General features: G+C 45.2%; 1 protein-coding gene across 1 annotated transcript in view; it reads left to right on the top strand.

Moving 5' to 3' along the window:
• PDCL3 (phosducin like 3) overlaps positions 1–27,451 on the top strand; it is a 91,327-nt gene that overhangs the window by 11,058 nt on the left and 52,818 nt on the right. Inside the window, exons 2-4 of the mRNA XM_086934720.1 lie at positions 5,376–5,499; positions 7,783–7,873; positions 19,560–19,703. Coding sequence (XP_086790846.1) covers positions 5,376–5,499; positions 7,783–7,873; positions 19,560–19,703 — 359 coding nt within the window. The remainder of the gene's footprint in view (positions 1–5,375; positions 5,500–7,782; positions 7,874–19,559; positions 19,704–27,451) is intronic.

Below are 27,451 nucleotides of genomic sequence, written 5' to 3'. Positions count from 1 at the left end.
AGTCAGCAGCCGTCCGCTGAAGCCAGTGTCCAGGGATCTCTACTGCCAACGTGGAGCGGCCCACTGTCCTGCGGGGCCGCTCAGGACCCACCTACCCGAGTGCTCTGGCCTTGCGAGCACCAACACAGCGCCCTCATGAAGACCCCACTCACCAGGGGCTTCTTTTTACTTCACCGGCCACAGCTTCCTCTTCTCGTGTCCACATTGTCCGGGCAGCAGCGTCACGCTACCTCTCTCCTCTCTGTGTGGCACCCAGGGCTTCCCTCACTGATATGGGAGCCCCGCCTCGCATCACACACTGTGCCTGCCGGTTTTCCTCACCGGCTGCTGGCTTCCCTCCGGCCTAACTTTCGGCTCTTAGGCCCCGCCCTGAACCAGGCCTTCAATGCCTGACTTCCTCCTTCTCTGTATGGGCTGGGAGATGAGGGTACTGCTTCCTTCCGGGAGGGCGCGATGTCCCGCCCTTGCTGACGAGGTCACTGCGCCTCCTCTTTACTCGACACTGCCTCCATTAGGCTTCCTGTTTTCCCGGCAACCGGCAGTCCTGCTGAGAGCCTCGGGTGCGGCTCTCTGCAACTGAAAGATCGGAAGCACTTCTCCACGCGCTAGACACCTCCTTGAGCCGGGGCTGGCAGACATCGCCCTGATCAATGCTCCTCATGCGCTTCACAACACCCAGGGAAAATAAGGCCAATGCGAAGTGCCCAGTCTCTGCCACTTCTGTGCAGAGCATGGCCACACGCTGCTCCTCCGCACTGGCTGGCAGGGGCAATGCAGGTAGTGCGCACACGAACTGCTCATCAGCAGGAGCCCTCCCCCTGGGCTCAGGGAAAAGTGCTCACCACGCGCTTGCTGCTAAATCCCCATCTGGAAGTCTGGGCAAGAGTCCAAGGGGCTCCCTCCTGCAACCATTAGCGGGGAGCCCTCAGCACTCCCCCTAAGGAGTGCACAGGCAGGCCAGCGCAGTTGGGCTCCAAGGCAGACAGCATATCTCCCAGCTGCCGAGCAGGGCAGCAGGTCAATCCCCAGCGGTGGTCCCTCCTGGCAAACTGGCAGCCTGCCGGTCTCAAGTAGCACCAAGCACAACATTTTCATGGGGTCACAGCCCCTACATATATAGGTCATTTTCCTTTGTGTCGCATCACAGGGCTTGGGAAACCAGATGCAACTGGTTTTGGAGCACTCTGTTTACCAGGCTCCTCTTCCCTATTGTTAGGTGGGGGCTCAGTGATCAACCACACCACAGGGGGCGGAGCCAGCATTGTGGAGAGAAGGCACAGCCCTATTCAGGTCTCAGGTGCAACTCCTCCCTCCCATCTAGATGCAGATCTCTCTATTCACCACTGGGCAGAACCCTGTCTCCTGGAGCCACCCACACCATCCAGCTCGTGTCACTCACAATCCAGACATGCAATTCACATCAGGCAGGCAGACACATAGCACACAGAAATGCCAACTTCTAAAAGTGGCATTTCTCCACCAGTCACCATAAACCTGCGCACACCATTGCGCAGCATTTATTCTCACAAGTTCATACATACCAGACTTGACCACACTGCTCCTCTCATACCAGGAATTACCACTGACACACACTGACCAGGGATCCCCATGCATTCCTATGCGAGGGCAGGCCAACCTTACAAATGTAACACAGAGAGCGCACGCACTTTACACTGGACCACAGTGATAAAGTGCCTAGAGGCCTAAAACCATCAACACGACACAGGGAAAAGGCTAGGAGACAGACAAAAAGTTTAAGGCTGAACCCGCAAATGGGTCCAAGTTCAACAATGTGTGACACTAAAATTTGACAATCAATGCACATTCTGCAGCCAAACACTCGTGGAAGAGCCACTACATGGTATGGGTGCTGAAAAGATTCATCTGACAAGTGAAAGAGACCTGTTTTTTGTCTGATTATCCAACGTTGCTCAATGTCCTACACTTGGACAATTTAAAACTTCTTATAGAAACAAAAGCAGTGGAGAGGCAGTAATTTATTATCCATTTCCCCAAAGATTTAAAAAGCTAGCTACTCACTATGAGTTTAATACAACATGATTTTTTACATGCTCCTACTCCACCATTTCGTTAATGTGCGTTAAACACTGCTATAAACTTTCCTTTTTGGAAGAAATTGTCAGATCTGGCTCTCGTCATTCACCCAAAAAGTCAGTTACTGGGTGACTTTAGTGTCTGGGAAGACATCTCAAGTAAAAAGCATGGACCAGAAATCTCTGACAACCTAAATTGACTGTCCCCCCAACCCAAATAACAGGGCTCCCACAGGATTTTGCGTTTACTTATGGGCTGGTCAAGTCAGAGACTGTTGTTAAACCCACCATTTAGTTGCATCACTCTGTTCACATTAACTGTCGGTGTCTATTACAAACTCACCACGATCAAAAGTACTAATCCAGAAGAAAATGTCCCCAGCAGGTCCCAGATATCCCTCAGTACACTCTTGCCTCCTATGATGGGGTGCCATGTTGTCCTACAGAAATCAGTGTTCTGTGGTATTTCCCAGAAACCTGTAGGTAGGTGTCAAGGCATCTAACAAGTGGTTTAACTCAAGCTGTTAAGTCATAAAAAAAATAACGAGACCTTGTTGAAACCTGCAGTAACATAGAAGGAAAACCACGAGTACTTTAGTCTGATAACTGTAAAATTCTCCCAATGGCTTCCCACAAGGCAGACCACAGGACAACAAAAAGCATGATGCATTACCGATTAACCATGTCTTCAGTAAAACCGCAGAACCAAAACATTACCTTGTTTGTTTCTGAGCAACACTGCAAAAATGTCTTTGTTCAAGGATAATATTCTGAACATTCAGGTGAATATATTGGAGAATGCAGAAGTATCTCCGTTCTCTCCAATAAAACCACAGTTTGTTCCACCCTCTCTGCCTTCACCTATATGTGCACTGGACAAAGAACTTGGAAAACTAAAGCTTCCAATTTATATTTGAAGGTTGCTCTGTATCTGCACTTAAAGTCTGCATAGCTACATTAAGCCAAGACAACCAATATGGAGCTGGCACATTCTAAACTAATTTCATATCTCTCATTCATAAAAATCATGGAAGGAGCTCTCAGTTGTTGACACAAAGAATATGTTCAGTCAGGTAATATCTGTCAGATAATGTCTAATAAAGAACAAGGTGGGGAACAGAAATTCACCCTGCAATATTAGGGTAGCTCTGCTTTCCTTTCTTGACAGTGACACGCAGGAAACCATTATTTGATTTGTCTGCTGTCTGTAACCTAGTGGACAACAAAACTCTCTAGCAACATTTGTCAAAATGGTCAGGAGTCATTGGAACAGCCGTGCAACGGTGCCATTCATTGCTATCTAATTGAAGTCAACAGATTAGGATGTGCTTCTCAGTGTCACCAACAAAAATAATCTCCTGCGGTATCCCTCATTTATCCTGATTCTGTATCATATGCAAGAGGCTTCTGATATTACCTACCAGTATTGCATATTTTTCCAAATGTACACAGATGACATTCAATTCTTAATCCAATTCAAGTATGAGCTGAAATATAAATACTTCTGGATGAAAGTGGGTTACCTTCATCCCTGTGATCTGAATACTGACATCCTCGTAATTGGAGAACAGCTAACAGTCTGTATACCCTTTGTACCATAAAAGGAAATGGATGAATTACCCCCCATGTATATGTTACGCACCATGTAAATATAATTTTCAATAAAAAATTACTGAAATAAAAAATAAAAAAATTATCCTACCTCTCCTTCAGATAAAACACCACAGTGAATTTACTAGGACTGTGAATGCTGCCCAAACTCGATTGGACTACTGAATCGCTGCTGGAGAACTCAAACGACCCCAAAAGACTAATAAGATTACAAAACAAAGCAGCCGACCTATTTCTGGCATAACAGTTGTATAGCACTCTGGCTGTCACAGAGCTTCACTGGATACTCTATCACAAAGATTAAAGTTAAAACGTGACTGTTCAATCTTCAGTCAAGCAGGGCCTTCGCTTAATTCAGATGTGCATTACATATTACATACCCAGTCAGTTTCTGAGATCATGCAGAGCAACATTTATTACACAAACAACTTTAGTGCCAGAAAGCTCAAAGTGGCAAAACAGTTCAACCTTTCCTCATCCAATTCTTGAATCGAGCGTTAACAGAAGTGTATACATTAGATGAACTCCCTGTTATGCTTACATCGTACTATGAGCTGGATTCAGTATATGTCACCATTCTCTATTTCATTAAGTTTTCGATTCATATTTTCACCACTTGGGTCATGCTTCTTTACTTTTGGGCCAAGTGAGTACCATTAAGGGTTTTCTGTGCACCTGCTGTGCTGCCGCCTAAATATAGCCGATTATTTATTAATTGCAACTGTGTTGCTTTTTTGCAGCCAATCTTAAAATTACATAACTAAAAAGAAAGGACTGGTAACTAAACATTAGTCCTATAATTGCAATGCTATTCGCTCTAGGACTTTTTGTCTGTTTTTTTCAATCTGAGAAGATCCTCTAGCTTCAAAATCATTTTTAAGTGTCTGGGTAGCAAGATAAATCTTTTGCCAATTAAGGTTTCACAGACATAATTTTGCTTCCTTTCGTAAGCATCCGCTCCACCAGCTGAATTTCATTTTAGTACTTAAGTAGAAGTGGTGTTGTTTTTAGAAGTCTTAAGCCATACCACACATTGGCACAACCATTTTCAGTAGTTCCTTGAAGCCCTCCAGTTTTGCAGGAAAGATAACATTCTTGAACTGTAGTTGTCCTGTCGGGGGTATCTGGTTCCACTTGTAGCCTGAGGTGTGGGGATTGGTAGCCGCACCCAGGCCATTCTATCCGTCCCTTGATCTGATAAACACTAGTTTACAGTTTTTTTTGTTTTTAGTTTTATCTAGCTCGAACTCGACCCAAAGGTATTGAAGTGCTTAATGTGAGCACCAGTTGTGTTACAGATGGACACATTTATTTTGTTAGGCACAGGGAGATTAAGTGATTTGCCCAGAATCACTGGGTGTTGAGAGTCATTGCCGAGACGCTAACCCGGTTTCCCAGCTTTCAGGTCGACCGTTGTAGTGCAATGTGTGCCAGGTTGAGATGGAACTGTTGACAATAGATCCTTCAATAGCACTACAGCTTGAGCTAAATGGCAGTTCTCTCCAATAGCTACTTGTTAAGTAGGGTCTAAGTTATTCAACACCATCTTATCAAAAATGGAGTTGAGCTTTCTATGTCTCCTAAACAGCGAATGGAGTAATTGTAACACTTGACACTTGTGTTTAAGTACTTAGTCAAGTCTTCAACTGGCAAAATATTTCTACGACGATTGTTCTGATAGCTAGTCTGAAAACATTTTTCTGTTTCTAGGACCCCAATGCAGATACCGAGTGGAATGATATCCTCCGCAGAAAAGGGATCCTCCCTCCAAAGGAGAAGCTCAATGAGGAAGCAGAAGAAGAGGAAGAGCAGATACTGCAGCAGCAGTCAGTAGGTGAGCACACATGGAAGTCAGATTGTAGACTTGAGCCGCAACTTCAGTGTTTAATGGCTTACATTTGCAAATGTGCTTATGCGATTGCAAAAATTAGTTTTTTTTGCCTGCTGCCATAACATGCTTAATCATTTGCAACGACTGCCATTAGTATAATTAAAATTTATTTTTATTTTTATTTTTTTCTGAAAGTTAACTAAGTCAAATGTTTGCTTGATCAATGGAGAAGAACCCAACTCAAGTGAGATGGGATTTGTAAATTATTTGTTAAGTGTATTTTAGGTCGAAGCCTACCAGACTGCACAGCTGTCTGGTTTGTTAAAGACATCTTAGGGATATTCAGAAAGCTTCCCTGGGAATGCATTCCGCCTGTTGCTTACTATTGTCTTTTGGTTTGTAACTCATTTCCTGGCTTTCTCTTTGCTGGCATTATTTGTTTTAGGCTGTCCAAGGCTAGTTTGTCCCTTTCAAGGAGCAACAACCTCTCTTTGTATTTTTCCACAGTGCTCCTTTCTGTAAACAGGCCTGTTAATCTTTTTCTTATCTTGTCTCACTTGCTGTTTATTCAAGACAGAGGTCAAATGGCAGGCTCTGTCATCCAAGGGAGCTTGATGTTTACTTTCTTTCTCTAACTTCAAAGTGAGAGGACTTATGTGACAATCTTGCTGGATATTGAGGGTAGGAAAGTGTGTTTCCAGCACACAACAACATTTAAATGAACATTGATATGGACTGTGCAAGTATTTCAGAATAAATTGATACACTAGGTGATGCCATTTTTACACGCTATCATATGTGCACTGTAAAGTTTTATTAGTAATACTGTATATCTTTGCAAATGTACCGTTCATTTCAGTAAAACATGTATGGTCTGTAATGGCAGTTTGCTGCCACACATGCATACCCCACTCTACACTACTCCACTAAACTCTACACCACGCCACTGCACTCTATTCTGCACCTCTCAACATTACCACTCCACAGCTATCTGCGCAACTGCACTCCACTCCCCTCTGCAACACTCCACTCTACAGCACTTCACTCTATGCCTCTTCCCACTCTGCTCCTCTACTCTGCACCACTCGAAGCCAATGCAGTCTGCGTCCCTCTACTTTTCATCACTGCACTCTACACCAATCTGGTCTAGGCTACTCCACTCTGCTTTGCACAACTCCACTCTACACCACTCCACTCTAGCCCAACACACTCTACGCCAATGCACTTTGCACTGCTCTATGCCAGTGCACTCTACGCCATCCTACTCTGTATTACTGCACTCTATGCCACAGCAATCTGCACCACTTCACTCTGCACCACTCCATGCCTCTGTTCTGCACTACTCCACTCTGCATCACCGCATTCTATGCCACTGCACTTTACTGTACACCACTCTAATCTACGCCACTGCATTCTACGGTTCTTCATTGTACGCCACTGAATTCTATACTGCTGCACTCTACACCACTATACTCTGCAACACTCTACGCCAATGCGCTGTATACCACTCCACTCTACACCACTCCTCTACACTGTATGCTACTACACTCTACACCGCTACACACTACTCAGCGTCACTGCACTGTCCTCCACTCTACACCACATACTCTATGCCACTCTACCACACTCTACTCTGCAGGAATGTATTCTATACCACTGCACTCCACAGCAGGATACTTTACCATGCCGCACTCTCCACCGCTCTACTCTTCACCACCCTATGCCACTGTCCTCTTCACCACTGCACTCTGCTATGCAACATTCTAATCTACGCCATTGTGTTCTACGACAATGCATTGCACGCCTCTGAAATCTCTGCCGCTGCCCTTTACGTTACTGCAATCGACACCACTAAACTCTGAAACACTCTACACCAGTCTACTCTACTCCACTCTGTGCCACTCCACTGTACGCCACTCCACTCTATACCACTCCAATGCAAGACGCACTAATCCACTACAGTCTACGACACTCTCCTCCACCCTTCACCATTCCACTTTACGCCACTCTCCTCCACGCTACCAACTTTTAGCCATGGTGATCAGCAGCCAGGCTGGTGTACAACATGGCTAAAACACATTGGGAAAGCCAGTAGCTCCTGCATAGGGGAGACCTATTGGCTGTGCCAGTGCTCGTTTTTGTCTTCAATTCAGTCAAATAGAAAGCCAACGCTTTTAAATAATAGTGCAGCCAGTTGTCTCCTTTTTTTAAAATAAATAGAAAGTTAATACTTTTTTGAAGGACTGTTTGCTAAGTGATAATTTGCTGTGTTTTAATACATTGTAGTGAAAACCTATGAGGACATGACGTTGGAGGAGCTGGATGAGAATGAAGATGAGTTTGGCGAGGAAGATGAGCGAGCCATAGAACTTTACAGGTTGGAGCAACTTTTTCTTAATCAATCTCCGTTTCCTTAGTAGTATGATGGAATTATTTTTCATGACAAATTTAGATTTTAGCAATAAATCAAGGCCGGAATGGCCCACAAACCTATACAGGAGATTGTAATAAAACCCCTGTGACCAAATGCAACACAGAAACTTGCACAGTCTGTCCCAAACATCCTACCAACGTACTACATGGTACTAGTAGAGCCCTTGATCAGATTCAACATTAGACACACACCTCAGTCTCTTGTGCCATGGCACCATAGTTCTGTAATTCAGCATCAAGCAGGGAGTCGATAGAGAGAACTGAAACCAGAACTATACCCCTGTAGTCTGCCCATCTCTGCCAAATGTCTGGGTGCATCCCCTTGCCTGAAACCCCACTACCTCGAGAACCATACTATAGTCCATCCCCATTTTCCAGGCCCGACGGATTGAGGTGTGTCCACCTTCCACATTCTAGCTATCTATGTCTCTTTTCGTCAATGTGAGTCCCAGGAACAACTGCCTTTTTTTTCTTCTTTTTTATTTTAAGTACAAAAACCTTTATTGATGATTGCACAATGAACACAGCTTTGAGCCTACAACCTGGAGGCGGGCAGCAACTTACATCCATGCTTATTTAGTTTGTTATTACACAGCCACATTGCCGATAACACACTCGGTCCGGCGTCGGTTTAGAAAAGTTGCAATAGTTATATCAATGATTTGTGCGAAACACATACATACATACATAAAATAAGATTGATCCCATGCAATTCTGAAACAGTAACTACAACCCCAACCCCCCGAACTAGCCTACCTCGCCCCTAACCCATGTTACTAAGAATCATGATGAGCTGCCCAATATGACAAAAATACAACCTGCGAGCCCCACATCCTGCTTCACACATCTCTTACTTATACCACAACTTGTCCAGAACTTCCTCAAAGCCTACCACCGCCCCATACACAGCCACAACCCGCTCACCGCCCACACCCCTCACTCAGATTTGGACAAACACGTTATTACCGGTGAAGTGTTCTGCGTAATGCTATAAATACGCGTGATCAATTTACCTCTTTGGATAGTAGATCCTCCAGTGCCAGCAGCGTGGACGGTGCCAATGGAAAGTCTGGATATCGAGCCTTACATGCCGCTCTTAATTGATAATACAATAACAGGTCATAGGCCGAAGGGTCATCTGGCTCACACATCTTTTGCACTGTCAAGAATTTGTTGTCTGGGTAAAGGTTACCAGCAGTCTTTAGCCCCCGTTTGTGTGCTCTTACTGTCACCGCTCTGTCTGTTAGTGGTCCCAACAGTGGATTCCCTCCTAGCGGCATCGACGGTGCAACCAGCTCCACGAGTCCAGCTCTTTTAGCTAATTTCGACCATGCCCATCTCGTAGCTTCAACTGTGTTTATATCCGATGCGGATCATTTATATGGGTGATAAACAGTGACATTGAGCAGGGTGGGTGCAGCTACATCCATTTCAAGGTCCACATACGGCTGGAATGGGATTGGATGGTGCCAATAATGTAAATATTGAGCCTGTGCGCTATAGGCGTATAGCTCAAAGTCAGGAGCCGCTAATCCTCCTTGTCTACCAGCCCAGACCAATTCCAAGATTACAGTCCACAGACGTTTTAAAAATTGACCGGTTAGTGGCAAAGGGATGTTCACAAATAAATACAATAGGTTAGGCAAAATTACCATTTTTGTGATCGCTGTGTGGCCCGTCAACGAAAGCGGGTGTGTTTTCCATCTCTGTATTTTGACTTCCAGCCAGTCCATCACTTTACCATAATTTGCTAGCCATATTTCTTGTATGGACCTACTAAACCAAATACCCAGATATTTAACCTCGTACTCCGCCCATTCTATAGGAAATTCAGTAACGCATCTTTTGGTATCATCAGTTAGTGGCAACATCACTGATTTTGCCCAGTTGATCTGTATGCCTGTGAGGCCACTGTATCGTATAAACTCTCTCATAATCGGGTCAAAGTTTTCGTCAGGTTTGATCATATAAATGGTCATGTCTTCCGCGTACATAGGGACGATCAGACCTCTCGAGGTAAAGCCAATGCTGCGATGTGTGTGGTGTTGCCTCAGACGGGCCTCTAGAGGTTCAGTGCCAATGGCAAACCAAAGCGGCGATAGAGGGCAGCCCTGCCTCGTGCCTCTCGTAATGCTAATTGGTCCCGATATCTGACCATTTACCCTCACCCTTGCCCTAGGAGCAGTATACAAAAGCCGAATTTGTTGTGTAAATAAGGGGCTAAATCCCATACGAGTGAATAAAGCAAATAAAAACTTCCACTCGAGAGTATAACGCAGCGGTAGCCTGCACTCGTGGGTCTAAATAGTGCAATACGCCGAATAGCACTCTTAGATTGTGAGATGTGGACCTCCCCGGAACAAAACCAGATTGATCCGACAGCGCTATTTGTGGTAACATGGGCTTCAGTCTGTCTGCCAAGAGCTTCACATAAATTTTGGCATCTAAGTTAACTAACGACAGGGGGCGGTAAGATTTGGGACTAGTCAGATACTTATCGGGCTTCAGGAGGGTTATAATCATGGCCTCCCTAAGTGTGGGTGGCAATATTCCCATCTCCATAGCCTCTAAATATACCCGGTGCAGTCGAGGTGCAACTATATCAACGTACTCCTTATAAATAGCTGATGTTAATCTGTCCGATCCAGGGGCCTTATCAGCTGGCATGCCTGCTATGACACCCCTGACATCCTCCACTGTGATTGGAAGGTCCATATACTGCCTCGCACCATTATTAAACCATGCCAGGGCGATATTGTCTAAATAGTCAGTAATAGCCGCCTCCCCCAGGGTCGCGTGAGATGTGTAGAGTGACCTGTAAAAGTCAGTCATTGTGTGCAGTATGGCCTGTGGTGACCTGGCTAACTCTCCGTCCTTCCCTTGTAATCCAGTAATGTACTCCGCCCCTCTAGGTGCACACAATAATGACGCCAGTGTTTTCCCCGCTCAATTCCCCCTCCTCATACCATCTAGTCTGCGCGTATTTATTGAGATAGGCAGTCTCTCTCTCCGCTTCCTCCTGAAACAATGTGAGCTTTGCTCAGAACTTGGCCTGCGTGGAAGAAGAGGGAAGCTCAACATACGCACTCTCCAACCTTGCAAGTTCCCTCTCAAGTCTTTCTAGAGTGTCCCTTATTGTCCTAAGCACACCCGTTTTGAGAGCCATAGAGCTGCCCCTTGTCACTACTTTAAAGGCATCCCATAGTGTACCCGGCGAGTCCACTGATCCTTCATTTAACTCAAAGTACTCCACTAGTTTCTCCCGAAGTTCTTCTCTAAATACCTGATCAAGTAATGCCCGTGAGGGAAACCTCCAACTGAAGGGCTGCACATATTGCAGTGGGGTTTAATAGCTGTATCCGCACCGGCGCATGATCAGAGAACGACCGCGGGAAATGATCAGCGTCTACCACCTGGGAGTGATCTTTGGACAATAGCCAATAATCAATCCTCGACCACACATTTCTATGTGTTGTCACACACGTGCCCACCCGTGTCTCTGGATGTAGGGCCCTCCATGAATCTATCAAACCGCCTTCCGTCATGATATCTCCCAATAACTCCGCCACTTTGGGGTGATGATCACGAGTCGCTCCCTGCCTGTCAACCGATGGAGATAGGACTACGTTAAAGTCTCCACCCCACAACACCTCCGCCTGACCACTTGTTTGAACTTTATGCCACACATTCTGAAAAAAGGAAGGGCTGTCTGTATCTGGACCATAAGCATTCACAATCAACACCGGGGCGTTACATAATGTACCCAAAAACAATATATATCTTCCTTCCGTGTCTACAACCGAAGAGTGCGTTTTCCACTGCAATCCTCTCCGGATTAGTATAGCTACACCCCTAGCATAATTTGAGTATGGAGCTTCAATTACCACTCCCCATCCATTATGCTTAAGCATATTAGTATTTGCGGCTGCCAAATGTGTTTCCTGCAGCAAACATATATCCACCCCTTTACGCAACAAATATGAATGTACCAACCTTGCCTTCCTGCGGTCATTCACCCCTCTGATCGGAACAACTGCCTTTTATTTCTATTTCGTACAGTTCATTCAAAGCCTCGCACTTGAACATTTACCCTGGCCCATGCAGCCAAAGGCTCCATGGCCAGTATGAACAACAGTGGGGACAATGGGCTCTCCTGCCCTGTACCCCTGCAGATTGGGAAGGTGGTCTGGGACTTCACCCACGACTTGAACTGTGACAAACAAGTCGTTATACAAGAGAACATAGGAAAGGAATCTGGGGCCCAAGTTAAAGAACGGGTGGTAGCTCGTGTGCTTTGTGATCACTGCTCACTAGGCAGAGCTGTCAATAAACTTCCCCTTCATGTTTGTAAAAAAAAGGTGTCTGGGCAGCGCTGCTTATGGAAAATGGGTGCTGAAATTAAAAAGTAATGTTGAATGGGCAAAAAGTCTGCCTTCCCTCTAGCTTTCCTTGCTTACTTCCATTGCACAATCTATCCTTCATGCCTTCCTCTTTTGCAAAGCACCATCTCACTAAAAATACATTGAACTTCCAGTTTCTAAAATTGCTAATTGGTTTGCACAAGAATAAGCTGCTGTAAGAAAGTATGTAAAAGACATTTTAGAGAAATTAGAATTCAAAATGTGCCATTGAGGACAATGACTGTTGTCTACAGTACACCTAAAAATATATAGATGTGATTGAGTAATCAAAAACTTTTTTTACCACAAGAGCAAATGAAGTGGATAATTCATAGAAAGGCCCATTTAGAATTTCAGATGAAGCCCTCTGTCCTTTCCATTAGAATTATACATTAACGAGTCATGCAACACCCTAGCATCACAGCTTTATGTTCCATTCAGTACATTTCTTGTTGAAATGGAAGACAGCTAAATCTCACTCTGAGTCAAGTCAAGTCAAAACCACTTTATTCGATTAATTAAAATCATAAAAGTATACTAAACATTAAAAAAACTATTTAAAACATGGTTAAAAGTCAATTAATACAATTTCAGTTCTAATGACAATTAAAACCCATTATAAAAAAATAGTTACACAATTTCATTTCCATTCGAGCCCAACAATCCATTATTTAAATACATGATACAAAAATAGTTAGCTCTCAGCGTTAAAAGTCCAATCTTGATCTCCCAATTCTTACAGATGCAGCCAGAAAACTGGCGATACAGTACATAATTACGAGGCTTCCATCATTTGCAGAAATAGCAATGCGGGCTCATACTGTGTAAATCTCATCTCTTTCAATATAGGTTTTACAAATCGCTTCCGGGGTTCAGAATACAAGGGGCAAAAAAGCAGAAAGTGCGCAGTGTCCTGGGCGGACTGGTCATCACATTTACATGGAGTCGAATCCTCAATCCTACACCAACCTTTCTCATCCCAAAGAACCATATGGATTTGATTGAAACGGAATTTTGTCAGTAACCATCTATGGAAAAAGTTTGTCAACACTGACAAATAAGGAGCCAAGTCAAGGGATGTAGTTACCATTACATGTGCCCTCACAGAGGGTTTTCCTAGCTCATCCGCTTCACGTCGGCAACACAGAGCCTAGTGAAGTTAGTCTTCACCCATACTAGATCTGCTATACACAGGGATTCTGGTCTAGCAAAAAGCTCAGGGCGTCCTAGCTTCACAGCCAAGGACTCTACATAGGACAACCACTGAATATCCCTCATGTGATCTAGTTTAAGACAATCTTTTATGATCTTATGATTAAGACTAAGGTTCTGATTTAGCCAGAGCTTAATCCACAACAGGATCGGAGCTAGTTTTATCATGTCTGTGATGTATCCCAGACCTAACTCAAGGTATAGGGAGTAAGTTGCTGTTGACTGAGGTAGGCCCAGCAATGACCGCAGGAATTTGTTTTCCTCCGTTTGGATGCGGTCAGGTTTTACAAACCCCCAAATTGCAGCCCCATATCTTGCAATAGAGACTGTCTTGGCTTTGTAAATAGCCAAGATCGCCTCTGTGGGTTTCCCCCCTAGTCGTTTAGCAAACCCCAAAACTGCGGTGGCAGAACTTCTCACGGCATTCGCTTTGGATGTTAGCTGTGGTGTCCAAGTACCCCTCTGATCAAATACTACACCCAAGTAAGTGAAAACCTTTACGCTGGAGATAAATCCTTTTTTTGTGGCAGCGAGGTTATCTTTACTTTTAGAGCAGCCTACTGACATTATATGGGATTTGCCACTATTAATCACCAAATCTAGACTGGACATAAAGGTTCCAAAAGAATCAAGCAACTTTTGCAGGGCAATCGGGGTCCTGGCTATCAGCACTGCGTCGTCAGCATAGAGGAGCACCGGAATTGGCGTACCCCCCATGCACGGAATATCTTGAGTGACAGCTGTTAGGTTAGCCTCCAATGAATTCACGTATAACGTGAGTAACATGGGGGCCAAGATACAGCTTTGGCCCCCATGTCAAGGCCCATCTTCAAAAGCATAGTCCACAGCCTTGATCTATTACCTAGATCAAAGGCTGTGGATAGGTCCATGAAGCCTAGGAATATCGATCCCCTTTTTGCCCTCGTGTACTTGGATATTATGAGGTGAAGATTGAGGCATTGGTCCTCCGTGCTCCTCCCCGCTCTAAAGCCGTATTGTAAATCTGTCAGAATATTATTCCCTTTGGCCCAAGATGTTGTTCTAGCCAGGACAACCTTCCCTAGGATTTTAATAGAGGAGTCCAACAATGATATAGGCCTATAACATCTTGGGTCTCCCCTCTGACCTTTTTTAAACACTGGGATTATAGTAGCTCTGGACCAGGATTTAGGAAATCCCACAATGGCTGAGGCATTAAAGACTTTCGTTAAAATATCAGCCCAATACAAAGAATTTGCCTTAAACATATCAGAGGGAACCCCATCAGGGCCCGGGGCCTTTCGACCCGCAGTACCCTCGATCGCTTTAATGACTTCTGCTGTATCAAATCTAACAGGCGCCAAGGGGAGTTCGGACACAGGGACTTCAAAAGATTCCTGCTCCATTTTACTACCGTAGATTTTTTCAAAATGGCTAAGCCAGTCTTCCTCAGGGATGTTAAGTTCCAACACCGCGTTTTGGTCACGAGAGAACAATGGGGTATTAATAATTGACCAAAACGTGGCACTGTTTTTTAGGGTAGCTTTGTCCATGAGCTCAGCCCAGGCTTCACTCTTTAATTCATTTTTACGTACTTGGATTGCCCTGCAATAGTCCTTTCTGAGCTGCACCACTAAGGCTTTATCCCTCGGACGAGCATTAAGTGCTTTTTTAAGGAGGTTATGGGCCCAAACGGTGTAAAGGGACTCAATCCTCGGCTAGGGATGGGGGCTCCTGTAAGGTGATTATAAAAATATCCCAAAGGGCGCACACAGATGCTGTTGTCATCATTAGTCATCGAGGCTGCCCTTAACAAGACTGTGGCCACGTGTTGAGGATATTTAAAATTTACTATCACGCAATCCCCGCTACAGGTTTTGCGTGTGGGACCAATCCAATTTGCCCTCCTTGTTGTGATAATTTCTACTGCATATTTTGCAGGAAAACCACAATTTGAGCTCAACCAGGATACAACTTTATTTTTGAGGGAATCATGTGACTCCTCGGGTGACTCAACCGAAAGCGAGTTTTGAGGCGGGACATTTGTCAGTAGAATTACATAGGGGGCACAATCCAGGGGTAAATTAATACAATTGCTTCTGCTTGGGGCGGCAGTCGGATTGGTAACAGGCCCTGGATTTGGGTGTGCTACTGACATAACTGATGGAAGAGGGGGTGGAACCGAAGGACCGTGGGAATCTGGGTCAACTCTGATAGACTGTTGTGAGGCATGAGTTTGTTTATCCACCTTGGCTGCCTCCTTCCCACCGATCTCTGGGGGATCTAGTCTTGTTGAGGGGGTTGGGGGAGTAACCTTATCTATGTGGGCTAACTGTTTCGCTAACAATCCTCCTAGTCTTTTTACCTCTGCGGTAACAATATCCAGTTTGCACACTAGAGGTTGGAGAGATTCCGCAAGTTTTGATTCAAATTTGGCTTCTAAGGTACGAATTAACAAGCTAAACTGCTCTGGGCTCAGGATTATATTTGCCTCGTTCTTACCCTCCAGGGACGCAGTTGACTCAGGGGAGGTGTGGTTGTCTGGCAAGAGAGTAACTACCCTTCTTTTATGAGTGTGCCTTCCCCCTCTTACTTTGCTGCTTCCTGCAGGTTCTAACGGGTCTAGTGTTTATATTGGCAGATCCCACCTCCTCCTCCGAATCCGGGATAGACTTGTCAAGGACTTCTATATCTGGAGCCCGGTGAATCAGTGCCTCTACTGCGTTGACTACCTCGGGCCCGATATCGGGGACAATTTCGGTCTCTGGAGGAACCTCCAATGAAGAAGGACCCTCTATGGATTGATCTTGGTCTGATAGATTACCTCTACCCAAGGAAGCCCTTCTATCATTATTGATCTTATTTACAATTTTTACTAGAAAGTTGTCAATGGGTCCCGCCCCCACAGTAGCCTTGCCCTTCTTTGACCCCGACATGAGTACAAATATACTTTAATGTGAGCTAACCTATTCACAAACTAAGCCAATGAGCTCAACACCCAATGTTTATGGCACAGCAGTTACTATTAGTCCCTCAGCCCCTCCAGTCACTTTACCGGGAAGATGATGGTTGTCGGCTAATTTGCACAGGGTCTCTGCCCTGCCCTGCCTCTTCCTGCCCCTGACGGCCACAGACGGCCCGCCCTTTGCCCGGGCTTAGCCCCGGTCGCGGGGCGCGAGGCGTTCTGGGCTTTTCTCGCGCCTCCTGGCGCAGCGTTGCGTCACTGACGCGCCACAACCGCCGGGGCACCTGGGGATTGTGGTCCCTGCCCTCGCGGTACTGGCGCTCAAGCCTGCTCTCCCCGCAGCGCTCTGGTCCTCGATAATTACGTCGGCCGTTTCCCTCGCGGCAATGGATCTCCGCCGGTCAGCAATGCCCCTGCTACTCTGCTCGCCACTCTGGGCTTTTCACGCGCCTCCTGGCGCAGCGCCGGGGTCACTGACGCGCCACAACCGCCGGGGCACCTGGGGATTGTGGTCCCTGCCCTCGCGGTACTAGCGCTCAAGCCTGCTCTCCCTGCAGCGCTCTGGTCCTCGATAATTACTTCGGCCGTTTCCCTCACGGCAATGGATCTCCGCCGGTCAGCAATGCCCCCGCTATTCTGCTCGCCGCTCTGGGCTTTTCACACGCCTCCTGGCGCAGCGCTGGCGTCACTGACGCGCCACAACCGCCGGGGCACCTGGGGATTGTGGTCCCTGCCCTCGCGGTACTGGCGCTCAAGCCTGCTCTCCCCGCAGCGCTCTGGTCCTCGATAATTACGTCAGCCGTTTCCCTCACGGCAATGGATCTCCGCCGGTCAGCAATGCCCCCGCTACTCTGCTCGCCGCTCTGGGCTTTTCACGCGCCTCCTGGCGCAGTGCTGGCGTCACTGACGCGCCACAACAGCCGGGGTACCTGGGGATTGTGGTCCCTGCCCTTACGGTACTGGCGCTCAAGCCTGCTCTCCCCGCAGCGCTCTGGTCCTCGATAATTACGTCGGCCGTTTCCCTCGCGGCAATGGATCTCCGCCGGTCAGCAATGCCCTCTGTCCTTTCCATTAGAATTATACATTAATGAGTCATGCAACACCCTAGCATCACAGCTTTATGTTCCATTCAGTACATTTCTTGTTGAAATGGAAGACAGCTAAATCTCACTCTGAGTCTTCTAGGATTTTAAAGGCTATTCCAAGCTTAACTATATTTCAGCAGTTTACATCACTTACCTCTGCCAAGGTTCATCTTAGTAGAACACCTGTCTCGCCTAAGGATCCACTGCCCCATAAAAACATATTTAAACAATCTTCTATTGAATTTAGTCTCACTTTGTATCAATTACTCCCTTCAGGAATACTGCATTCCTTACTTCCTAAGAAACATTGCAGTGAAACTCGTTGTTGAAAAAACATTGTAAATCGGTAGATTTGAGAGTTATTGTTGCATTTCAGTTAACAGCTGTCTGGCTAAACGTGTGGAAAAAGTGTTAGTTCCACAATTTTGTAGCACGTAATTACTTTCCACCAGACAGTATTCTCCTCCCTCCAATATGTCCACCTTGTCACACAGATGAAGGGACCCTCAGGTCTTGGCACATTAATCTTTTGTATCATGTGTGTCTGCCCACCACTATTTTACTTTTGGCATGGCCTGTTATAACCATGAGGATAACATGCAGATTATTGTATAGTCCGTCTCACAGCTGCTACAACAAGCACACATTGCCTAACTGCACAATTGCTATAAAGCAATAGATGAATTAGAATCTCCTACAAATAAATGTGTCAAATAGGGTGAGAATGCCAACTTGGACCTGTGAAACTTCTTTTCAAGTGTGCTAGACCCAGGGTCTCCTCTTCAAAGATGTAAAAAAATAGAGGTTTGCACCTTGACTGAGAGCCCTCTGTGAACCCCCCAATGATGTTATTAAAGCAGGATTGGTTACACTTCCTAATGCTAAAAAGGTAATTTGCATGCATTGCACTTCTTACAGCATTGAAGCTGTTTTAATCCTAGGCACTCACAACGAGACTATGGCAACTATTGGATCTTGGCCTTCCCAAACATACATTTAATAAACTGCATAGTAAACAGTGCCGCCACTGAGGCCCTAGGATGACCAAATAGCTCCGGTTATTAGAAAACTAAATTGGCTCCCTGTTTATCTGAGAGCGACATTCAGGGTCTTCTGTTTCGTTAATAAACCCTTTTGTGGAAAAGGCATGGCCTTCTTAAATGATAAGTTGCAAATATAAATTCCAACAAAAAATGTGCACACCAGTGATTGCTTTTGACTCGCTATTACAAGCCAGAAAGGGAGGTTGGGGACAACCAGTCCAAGTGGCCTCTCTCGGGAACAGTACTTCAAATATGCATTGGTAGATTCAGAATTCAATCCTGCAGCAATTTGAAGACTTTACCATTTGCTTTTTCATAAGCAGCACTATTACTGGCTAGTTCAGAGTGCCAAGAGGATGTAGCGGTAGTTCACTTTACTCGAAAAATGCAACAAATATTTAGAGTTTGTCATGCGTAACTTCTTTCTCTAATTGCTTTCCTTGTCGCTATATCGACTGATGTGCTACATCTGTGGCTAAGGCAAGGCATCTGAATTATTTTATTTGTTTCTGTCTCAATGAAATTGATTCATGTTCTAACCATTTGTGACCTTTTCTCTTTATATTTGTTTGCACACATTACCATTTATTCCATTTCAAACTGTAGTGATGTTGCGACTGAATTATTTTAATGTTACTCAGCTGATTATTTCAGGAAAAGCCATCTTTATTTTGTACAAGCTTCAAATCACTGAATTTTTAGGGAGTGCATTGCTCTGACCATCAGTAAGGGAGCATGTAACATTGAGTCAACCTTTGTAGCTCCCAGAAAATGTTACTTTGATCTGAACCCTCACTGACCGATACAATTCCAAATATATGTAAAATATCATAATCTTGAATGATTATGTCATTGGCTGCTCACCCATATGTCACCTATATGTAATTCCTGGCTTGTGCACATTATTTATTTTAACTCGGTGTATTTGTGAATTACTTCTCAACAGACAACAGAGGATGGCACAATTTCAGGCATTACAGGTGAAGAACAAATTTGGAGACGTTATGGAGATTTCTGGCCAGGACTACATTCAAGAGGTGACGAAAGCTGGTGAAGGACTGTGGGTTATTTTACATCTTTACAAACAAGGGTAAGGAAACCTACCAAGTACATTTTTGAATCGTACGTTGTTTGTCATAGGTAAACATCCCAGTTTAAAAACAATGTGCCCAGCTGATTAGACCTTGATTTTGACTATTTATGATACCATCAATTGTGGATTAGAATAGATTGCTTTTCTGACATTGTTATGAATTGAAGTCTTTTTATTTTTTATTTGTCGCTCTGGGATTTTCCTTATCTACAGCCATCCTCAATATATTTTTTCACCTTTAAAATATTCAGATAGCATGCACAATGATCTTGATTTGTAGTGCATATTTTTTTATATATGTAAAAGGACCATCTCACAGTGGAGAGTGCTCTGCATTAAAATCCGCTATGCATTGGCCAAGAAGTTGTGAAGGCTTCCATGTTCATTACACCAGAGCCAAGGCAGCGACCACTGCATTAGCCTGCACAGTCCCTTTCCTGGACATACTCAGGATTCAAGATGGGCATCTCTGCACATGTTTATCAAACACTAATGCCTGGACAGTCCGGTTCGTCGTGACTGGCATTTCCTGGTCTACATTTGTTTGCAGACCCACCTCCAGAGAGATATCGCTTGGGTATCTATTTTTAGGTAAGGAATCTGCGGCCAAAAGACTCCATCAGATGAACAAGTTCAAGTTCAGGAATTTGTATAGCGCACTACTCACCCAGAGGGTCTCAAGGCGCTTGAGGGAGGGTGGGTGCGTTACTTATCGAATAGCCAGGTTTTGAGTTGCTTTCTGAAGGAGAGGTGGTTCTGTGTAAGTCGGAGGTGAGTGGGGAGAGAATTCCAGGTTTTGGCCGCTAAGTAGAAGGATCTTCCTCCCATGGTGGATCTGTGGATGCGCGGAATTGCGGCGAGGGCTTGATTGGATGATCGTAGTTGGCGGGTGGGTGTGTAGAAGGACAGTCTTGTGTTGAGGCATTCGGGTCGTAGATGGCCTTGTGTGCGTGGGTGAGGAGGCGGAACGTTATTCTCTTGTTGACAGGGAGCCAGTGGAGATCCTTCAGGTGGACGGAAATGTGAGCATGACGGGGAATGTCCAGTATGAGTCTGGCTGAGGCGTTTTGGATGCGTTGGAGTTTTTTCTGTAGTTTGGCTGTGGTCCCGGCGTACAGGGTATTTCCATAGTCCAGTCGGCTGGTGACCAGTGCGTGGGTGACTGTCTTTCTTGTTTCGGTCGGGATCCAGCGGAAGATTTTTTTGAGCATGCAGAGGATGTTGAAGCATGAAGATGATACGGCGTTGACTTGTCTGGTCATTGAGAGGGAGGAGTCTAGGATGAAGCCCAGGTTACGTGCATGATCAGTAGGTATGGGTGCTGTACCTAGGGCAGGTGGCCACCACGAGTCGTCCCAGGCAGAGGGGGATGATCCTAAGATTAAGACTTCCGTTTTGTCAGAGTTGAGTTTTAAGCGGCTGTTTTTCATCCATTCGGCAACTTCTTTCATTCCTTCGTGTAGACTGGTTTTGGCGGTGTTTGGGTCTTTGGTGAGGGAAAGGATCAGCTGGGTGTTGTCAGCGTAGGAGATGATGTTGAGGTTGTGTTGGCGCGCGATGGATGCGAGAGGACTCATGTATACGTTGAAGAGGGTGGGGCTGAGTGAAGATCCTTGTGGTACACCACAGATGACTTTGGTGGCCTCTGATTTGAAGGGGGGTAGGCAGACTCTTTGAGTTCTTCCAGCGAGGAATGAGATGATCCAATCCAAAGCTTTTCCTTGTATTCCGATGTTGTTAAGGCGTTGTATGAGTGTGCTATGACAGACTGTGTCGAAGGAGGCGGTAAGGTCAAGTAGGATGAGGGCAACTGTTTCTCCGTTGTCCAGTAGCGTTCGGATGTCGTCTGTAGCTGCGATGAGGGTGGTCTAGGTGCTGTGTTTGGCTCGGAAGCCGGACTGTGAGGGGTCGAGGGATTTGTTGGATTCAAGGAAGGCGGCGAGCTGACTGTTGACGGCTTTCTCAATGACTTTGGCCGGGAAGGGGAGGAGTGAGATGAGGCGGTAGTTCTTAAGTTCAGAGGGGCCCGCTGTGGGTTTCTTCAGAAGGGCCCTGAGTTCGGCATGTTTCCAGCTTTCCGGGAAGGTGGCGGAGTTGAAGGAGCAGTTGATGATATCACAGAGATGGGGTGCGATGATGGAGTCTGCTTTGTTGAAAATGTGGTGGGGACAAGGGTCAGTTGGCGATCCCGAGTGGATGGAGTTCATCAGGCGGATGGTGTCTTCAGTCGTGATTGGGTTCCAGGCGCAAAGGTTGTGAGAGCGTTGTTTTGGTTGGCAGTTGGGTGGGGTGGGTTGTTCTTCGGACAGGTTTACAAAGCTGTTATGAATGTCGGCTATTTTGTTGTGGAAGAAAGATGATAGGGAGTGGCAGAGGTCCTGGGAAGGAGTGATGTTGTTGTTGCCGGCGGTGGGGTTGGTAAATTCTTTGACGATGTTGAATAGTTCCTTGCTGTTGTGGGCATTGTTGTCGAGTCGATCCTTGAATGCTGATTTCTTGGTGGAACGTATCAATTGGTGGTGTTTGCGGATCGAGTCCTTGAAGGCGATCAGGTTGTCAGTGGTTGGGTTTTTTCTCCAAGTTTTCTTGAGGGTACGGTATAACTTCTTGGATTTCTTAAGGTCATCGTTGAACCAAGGGACCTTTTTGTTTCCTGGTTTGATCTGATGGTGTTTAAAGGGTTTTAATTCGTCAGCGCTGCGGGTGATCCATTGTGTGAGATTAGTGGCAGCTTGGTTTGGGCCCAATGGTATGGCGGGGGGCTTTTGGTTAAGCAATGTGAGGAGTTGGTCGGTGGTGATTTTGTTCCAGTTTCTTCGAGGGATAGGTTGTGGCGGGATGTGGGTCGTGGTCTTTTTGAAGTTGAAATGGACGCAGCTGTGGTCCGTCCAATGGAGAGCTGTGGTGCGATCGAAGGAGATGTGTTTGCTGGAGGTGAAAATAGGATAGAGCGTGTGTCCGGCTAAGTGGGTGGGGGTGTCAACAAGTTGATTGAGTCCGAGATTGGCAAGGTTGTCCAGAAGGGTGGTGGTATTGTCATTTTTGATTTCCAGGTGGAAGTTGAGGTCTCCCAGTAGAATGTAATTCTCGGAGGAGAGGGCATGTGGGCTGATTAAGTCGGTGATGTCTTCGTTGAATTGAGTGCGGGATCCTGGTGGTCTGTAGATGAGGGAGCCTCTAAGTGTGGTTCTGGGGTCGGTGTGGATCTGGAAGTGAAGGTGTTCGGCGGTAGCGAGGTTATCGTCAGAGCTGGTCGTGATTCGGATGGTGTTCTTATGAACGATAGCGATGCCTCCTCCTGTTTGGTTGATGCGGTCCTTTCGGATGATCCTGAAGGCGTCCGGGATAGCTATGGCGATGTCGGGTGCTGATGAGGCGTTCATCCAGGTTTCTGTAAGGAAGGCGACGTCCGGTGATGCAGTGTCGAGTAGGTCCCAGAGTTCAGTGGCGTGTTTGTGGACCTAGCGGGTGTTCAGCAGGATGCATTTCAGGTGGTTAGAGTCGGAGCTGTGCTTGGGGGGGATGGATTTGGCATGGGTCCTGATGCAGGCGAACTTGCATGAGTGGCAGGAGAAAGGACCTTGGGTGTATCCTGGGGTAGCTACGCAGCATTGTGGTTTGCGGCCGGGGTTGAGGGCAAGGAGAGTAGCGGCGGCATATGTTATGCGGGTGGAATGGCTTTTGCGGGGGCCAGGGGGTCTGGCGCTGGGCGCGGTCCAGGCGCGGACGGGCGTAGACGGGCTTACCTTTGGCGCACCTTCGGCGCGCATAGGGCGCGTCCGCTGCGCGCAATAGCATCTGTCATATGAGGATGGTGGAGGAGGTAGGGGCGAGGGAGGATCAGCTGGGAGGCGGGGCGGGCTGTAGAGGACGGGCTTCAAGGCACAACAACAACAAAATGGCAGCGAAAACGAAAGTACAGACAGGCACAAAGACAAATGAAATATTGAGGCAATGTGTGTTAAAGCGCAACAATGAACAATTTCCTGATCAAGTATAGCAATATCACACAAATAGCGTTGCAACAGCGTGAAATTAAAGTACAGTGCTAAAGTTGGCAAGAGCGCTGAAATTCAGTTCTAATCTTTGCAGTGCTAATCGGGCTACAGCGTTATGAGGGCAGGGGCCAGCAGATTTGAAAAGCAGCAGGTCTAGGTAATGAGCGCAGCACAACGATACCAAACCGAGCAAGGAGCGTGGGGAGCGACCGCTACCAACAGCGTCGGGACGGTTACTTGCCTTCAGCAATGCCTTATCTTGTACTCTGTCTAGCTGCAGATTCCTTACCGACCTTCCCATTCTGTGAATGGATCTCTCCATATAGGGTAACCCATATGAGGTTCTTAGTGTCTGCACACTGGTATATCAGCAACCATTGTAGCTCTGCACTACTGACGCTGAGAGTTTACGAAAAGTAACTGATGTAGGAGCACTGGGTTGGTGCCTGTATTGGCACTGCGCGTCACTTCCAGCATGGATGACATGTATAAGAACGAGGCCACCTACTGGTGCACAGAGGTTCTGCTCGGAAAGGTTCTGGAACTAATCTTATGCCTGGTATAATTCTAAGGTAATGAATCTGCAACTAGATAGAGTTTCTACCAGAAAATGCTTTACTGAATGTAAGTGACTTGTTTGATTATGCTAGGGCTTATGTTCTATCAAGGTTTGGATTCTGGCATAGCTCCAACTTTGTAAATGATAAAGTGGATAGCACTCCTCTTTTTTATAAGGAAAATATTGTTTTTGTACTCCTTCTTTTAACACATGCGTGCTGCAGAGGTGGCACGTTTGTCCACACACCGTGCCTACAATATTATCAACCTAACTTGAGTGAATGAACCACTCAACCCCTGCACACTGTTGCTACTGGTGGATTGATCACACCAGATACATCATCATTATAAATTGTAATCCTAATTTCAAGAAACTTAAATATTCACATATAACATTTCACCATTCTTATTCAGGAATATGATTTTTAATCATCAGTTCATTTTAAGTAAATCTCAACATATATTGAAAAATAATAACATTTCACTGCATCAACATAATCTTTCTTGACTGTATATAGTTGATGTAGCCCGATGCATTTCGAGTCCTTTATGGACTCTTCCTCAGGGGCCTGTGAATATGAACATTTCATATCAGAAACTTTGAAATTTCAACATTTGATATCAGATTCAAATTAGAAAAACATGGGGATGAACAAAGCAACAATGAATCAATTTACGTTTCATCAGAGAAAAATAATGACCTAACCATGCACTGGTAGAACACATAAAACTCCACCACCACACCTCGAAAGTGAAATATAGACCAATGTAATATACTCACAACAGAACCAAGAGTTCAACGTTCCTGTGAACAGAAAGTACCTAGCTGTAAACAACTGCTTGCACTCGTATACCGGCTTCCAATGACCATGAAAAACGCAAAACGAAGCATTCTCTTACCTCGATTCTCTAAAGTGGAAACCACCGCGTTTCCGTCTCTGTAAATATTTACCACCTATAAATATAATAAAAAACCGTCCTTAGCCTTGACTTTCTAATTTACAAATCCAAAATAATAGTTCCTAAAACGCCACTACCTACCACGAGGCTGATCACCAACTCCTCCGTCTACTTCCAGCCGATTCAATGTAAACACCGGACCTTCCGGGTTAAAAGCGTCCTACTCAGTACTCGGCTCACAACAGTAAAGACGGACTTAACAGAATCAATCGGTGACGCCATTTTGGATCGGTCGGAACATCATACTGACTCCCTCCTATCCTATCACTAAATGTGGAAAAGACCTCCGGACCAGTAAACAACCGGGCTAACGAAATATAGGAGAAAAAGTGACAAAGTAAAAAATAAACAGATAGTCCAGTGCTCAGAGCTAATCAAAACACGGAATGGACATAAAAAAGTTAATTCTGTGCACAATAAAATAAACAATAGCAGTGCATTATTACATTTCACGCAACTCTCTGAAATACATAGATCCTATATGGTGTATTTTATACTTGAAGTACTCATGCTAAAGAGAGGCTTGCCAAACCCTCTACATGTACCTTGCCTGGCATACAGTATACTGATTACAGAAAACATGTGTAATCTATTTTTTCATTTAAACCTTTTGGTTCCTGTGTCCCTAGGAACCTGATCCAAAATATCTCTCTTTGCAGGAGGGATCTGGTTGGATCCACTCCTTCATGGAATTCAGTCCATTCCGTGTTTTGATTAGCTCTGAGCACTGGACTATCTGTTTATTTTTTAATATATGTTGAGATTTACTTAAAATGAACTGATGATTAAAAATCATATTCCTGAATAAGAATGGTGAAATGTTATATGTGAATATTTAAGTTTCTTGAAATTAGGATTAAAATTTATAATGATGATGTATCTGGTGTGATCAATCCACCAGTAGCAACAGTGCGCAGGGGTTGAGTGGTTCATTCACTCAAGTTAGGTTGATAGCTCCAACTTTGCCACATTTCTGCAAATCTACAAACATGAGCTAGACATAGGCAGAAAGCAGTCCTTCCAAACCTAGAATACCTTTTGAGTCTGTGCATAGCCACCAACTTGTATCTTTAAGGGTATTCACCAATTTATCTCTCTCTCCCCTCACAGCTAAAAGTTGGAAATTAACTCTTGTCTAGGGTCGAGGTCAAAGTATTTTCAAGAGTGGGGCGGGGGGGGGGGATATAAATTGGATGTAGGGAAGTGATTTTGCAATTAGCAGGCAGATTTTCACATGAGCATATGTGCCCAGTGCAAAATTGAATTCACAAATGTTTGCTGGGATTGTAGTTTCGAGGCCTATTCCTGTAAACTCTTGTATTCCTGAAAGCTTTAAGTCTGCTCCAATGCTAGGGCATATATTGGCAGTTGCTCCATGTGCATTTATATAATAATTGGGCCCCACATTTATTTTAATGTTGCTGTTTATTATTTTATACTGCGTCTCCATTATTATTATTTTTTATGTCATACTAGTCCTGTTGAACCATCTTTATCAAGTAGCACTATCAGAATCATAACAGTATATCGTAGGCAACACAAAGAATTATATAAGATCACTAGCTTACCCATCGCACGTTGCTGCGATCTCAGAAGAAAGGAAATTCAAGGAACTCGTTATGATAACACTAAATTTACATTGTGTCATTGTTATTGAAACATATTTATTTTATTTTTGAAAACATTTCTAAGTGTGGCTTGAGCAGTACATCCTCGATTGGCTTCCAATCTTGATTCTGGTTGCTCTCCTGTTTTATTTGAGCGGGCTTGAGCTGTGCGTAATTGATCGTTTTCCAATCTTGATTCTGGCTGCTCTCGTGTTTAATTCGAGCGGGCTTGAGCAGTGTGTAATCGATCTGTTTCCAATCTTGATTCTCGTTGCTTGTTCGTTTGAGAAGAACGGGCTTGAGCAGTGCGTACTCAATCGCCTTCCAATATTGATTCTCGTTGCTCGTTCGTTTGAGAATTACGGGCTTGAGCAGTTTGTATTCAAACAGCTTCTAATCTTGCTTCCCGTTGCTCAACTGTTTCTGAAGCTCGTAATGCTTTTTTCTTTCGTGCTTCTAATGTAGATTGACCAATCGATTTCCGTTTGGGGGTCATAACTGTCGACGATGCTCGCAAATTTGCTGTCTATTTCAGTATTCAAAAGATTATGAGGGCCCTGGGGGGCCGAATTAAAAAAAATTGTTTTGACAGAAACCTTTGTGGCAGTGTACTCAACAACTT

This window comes from Lissotriton vulgaris, chromosome 8, assembly GCF_964263255.1.
Source record: "Lissotriton vulgaris chromosome 8, aLisVul1.2, whole genome shotgun sequence".
Lineage (NCBI taxonomy): Eukaryota > Metazoa > Chordata > Amphibia > Caudata > Salamandridae > Lissotriton > Lissotriton vulgaris.
Note: the sequence above shows the minus strand (reverse complement) of the source record. Positions and strands in the feature narration are given on the sequence as shown.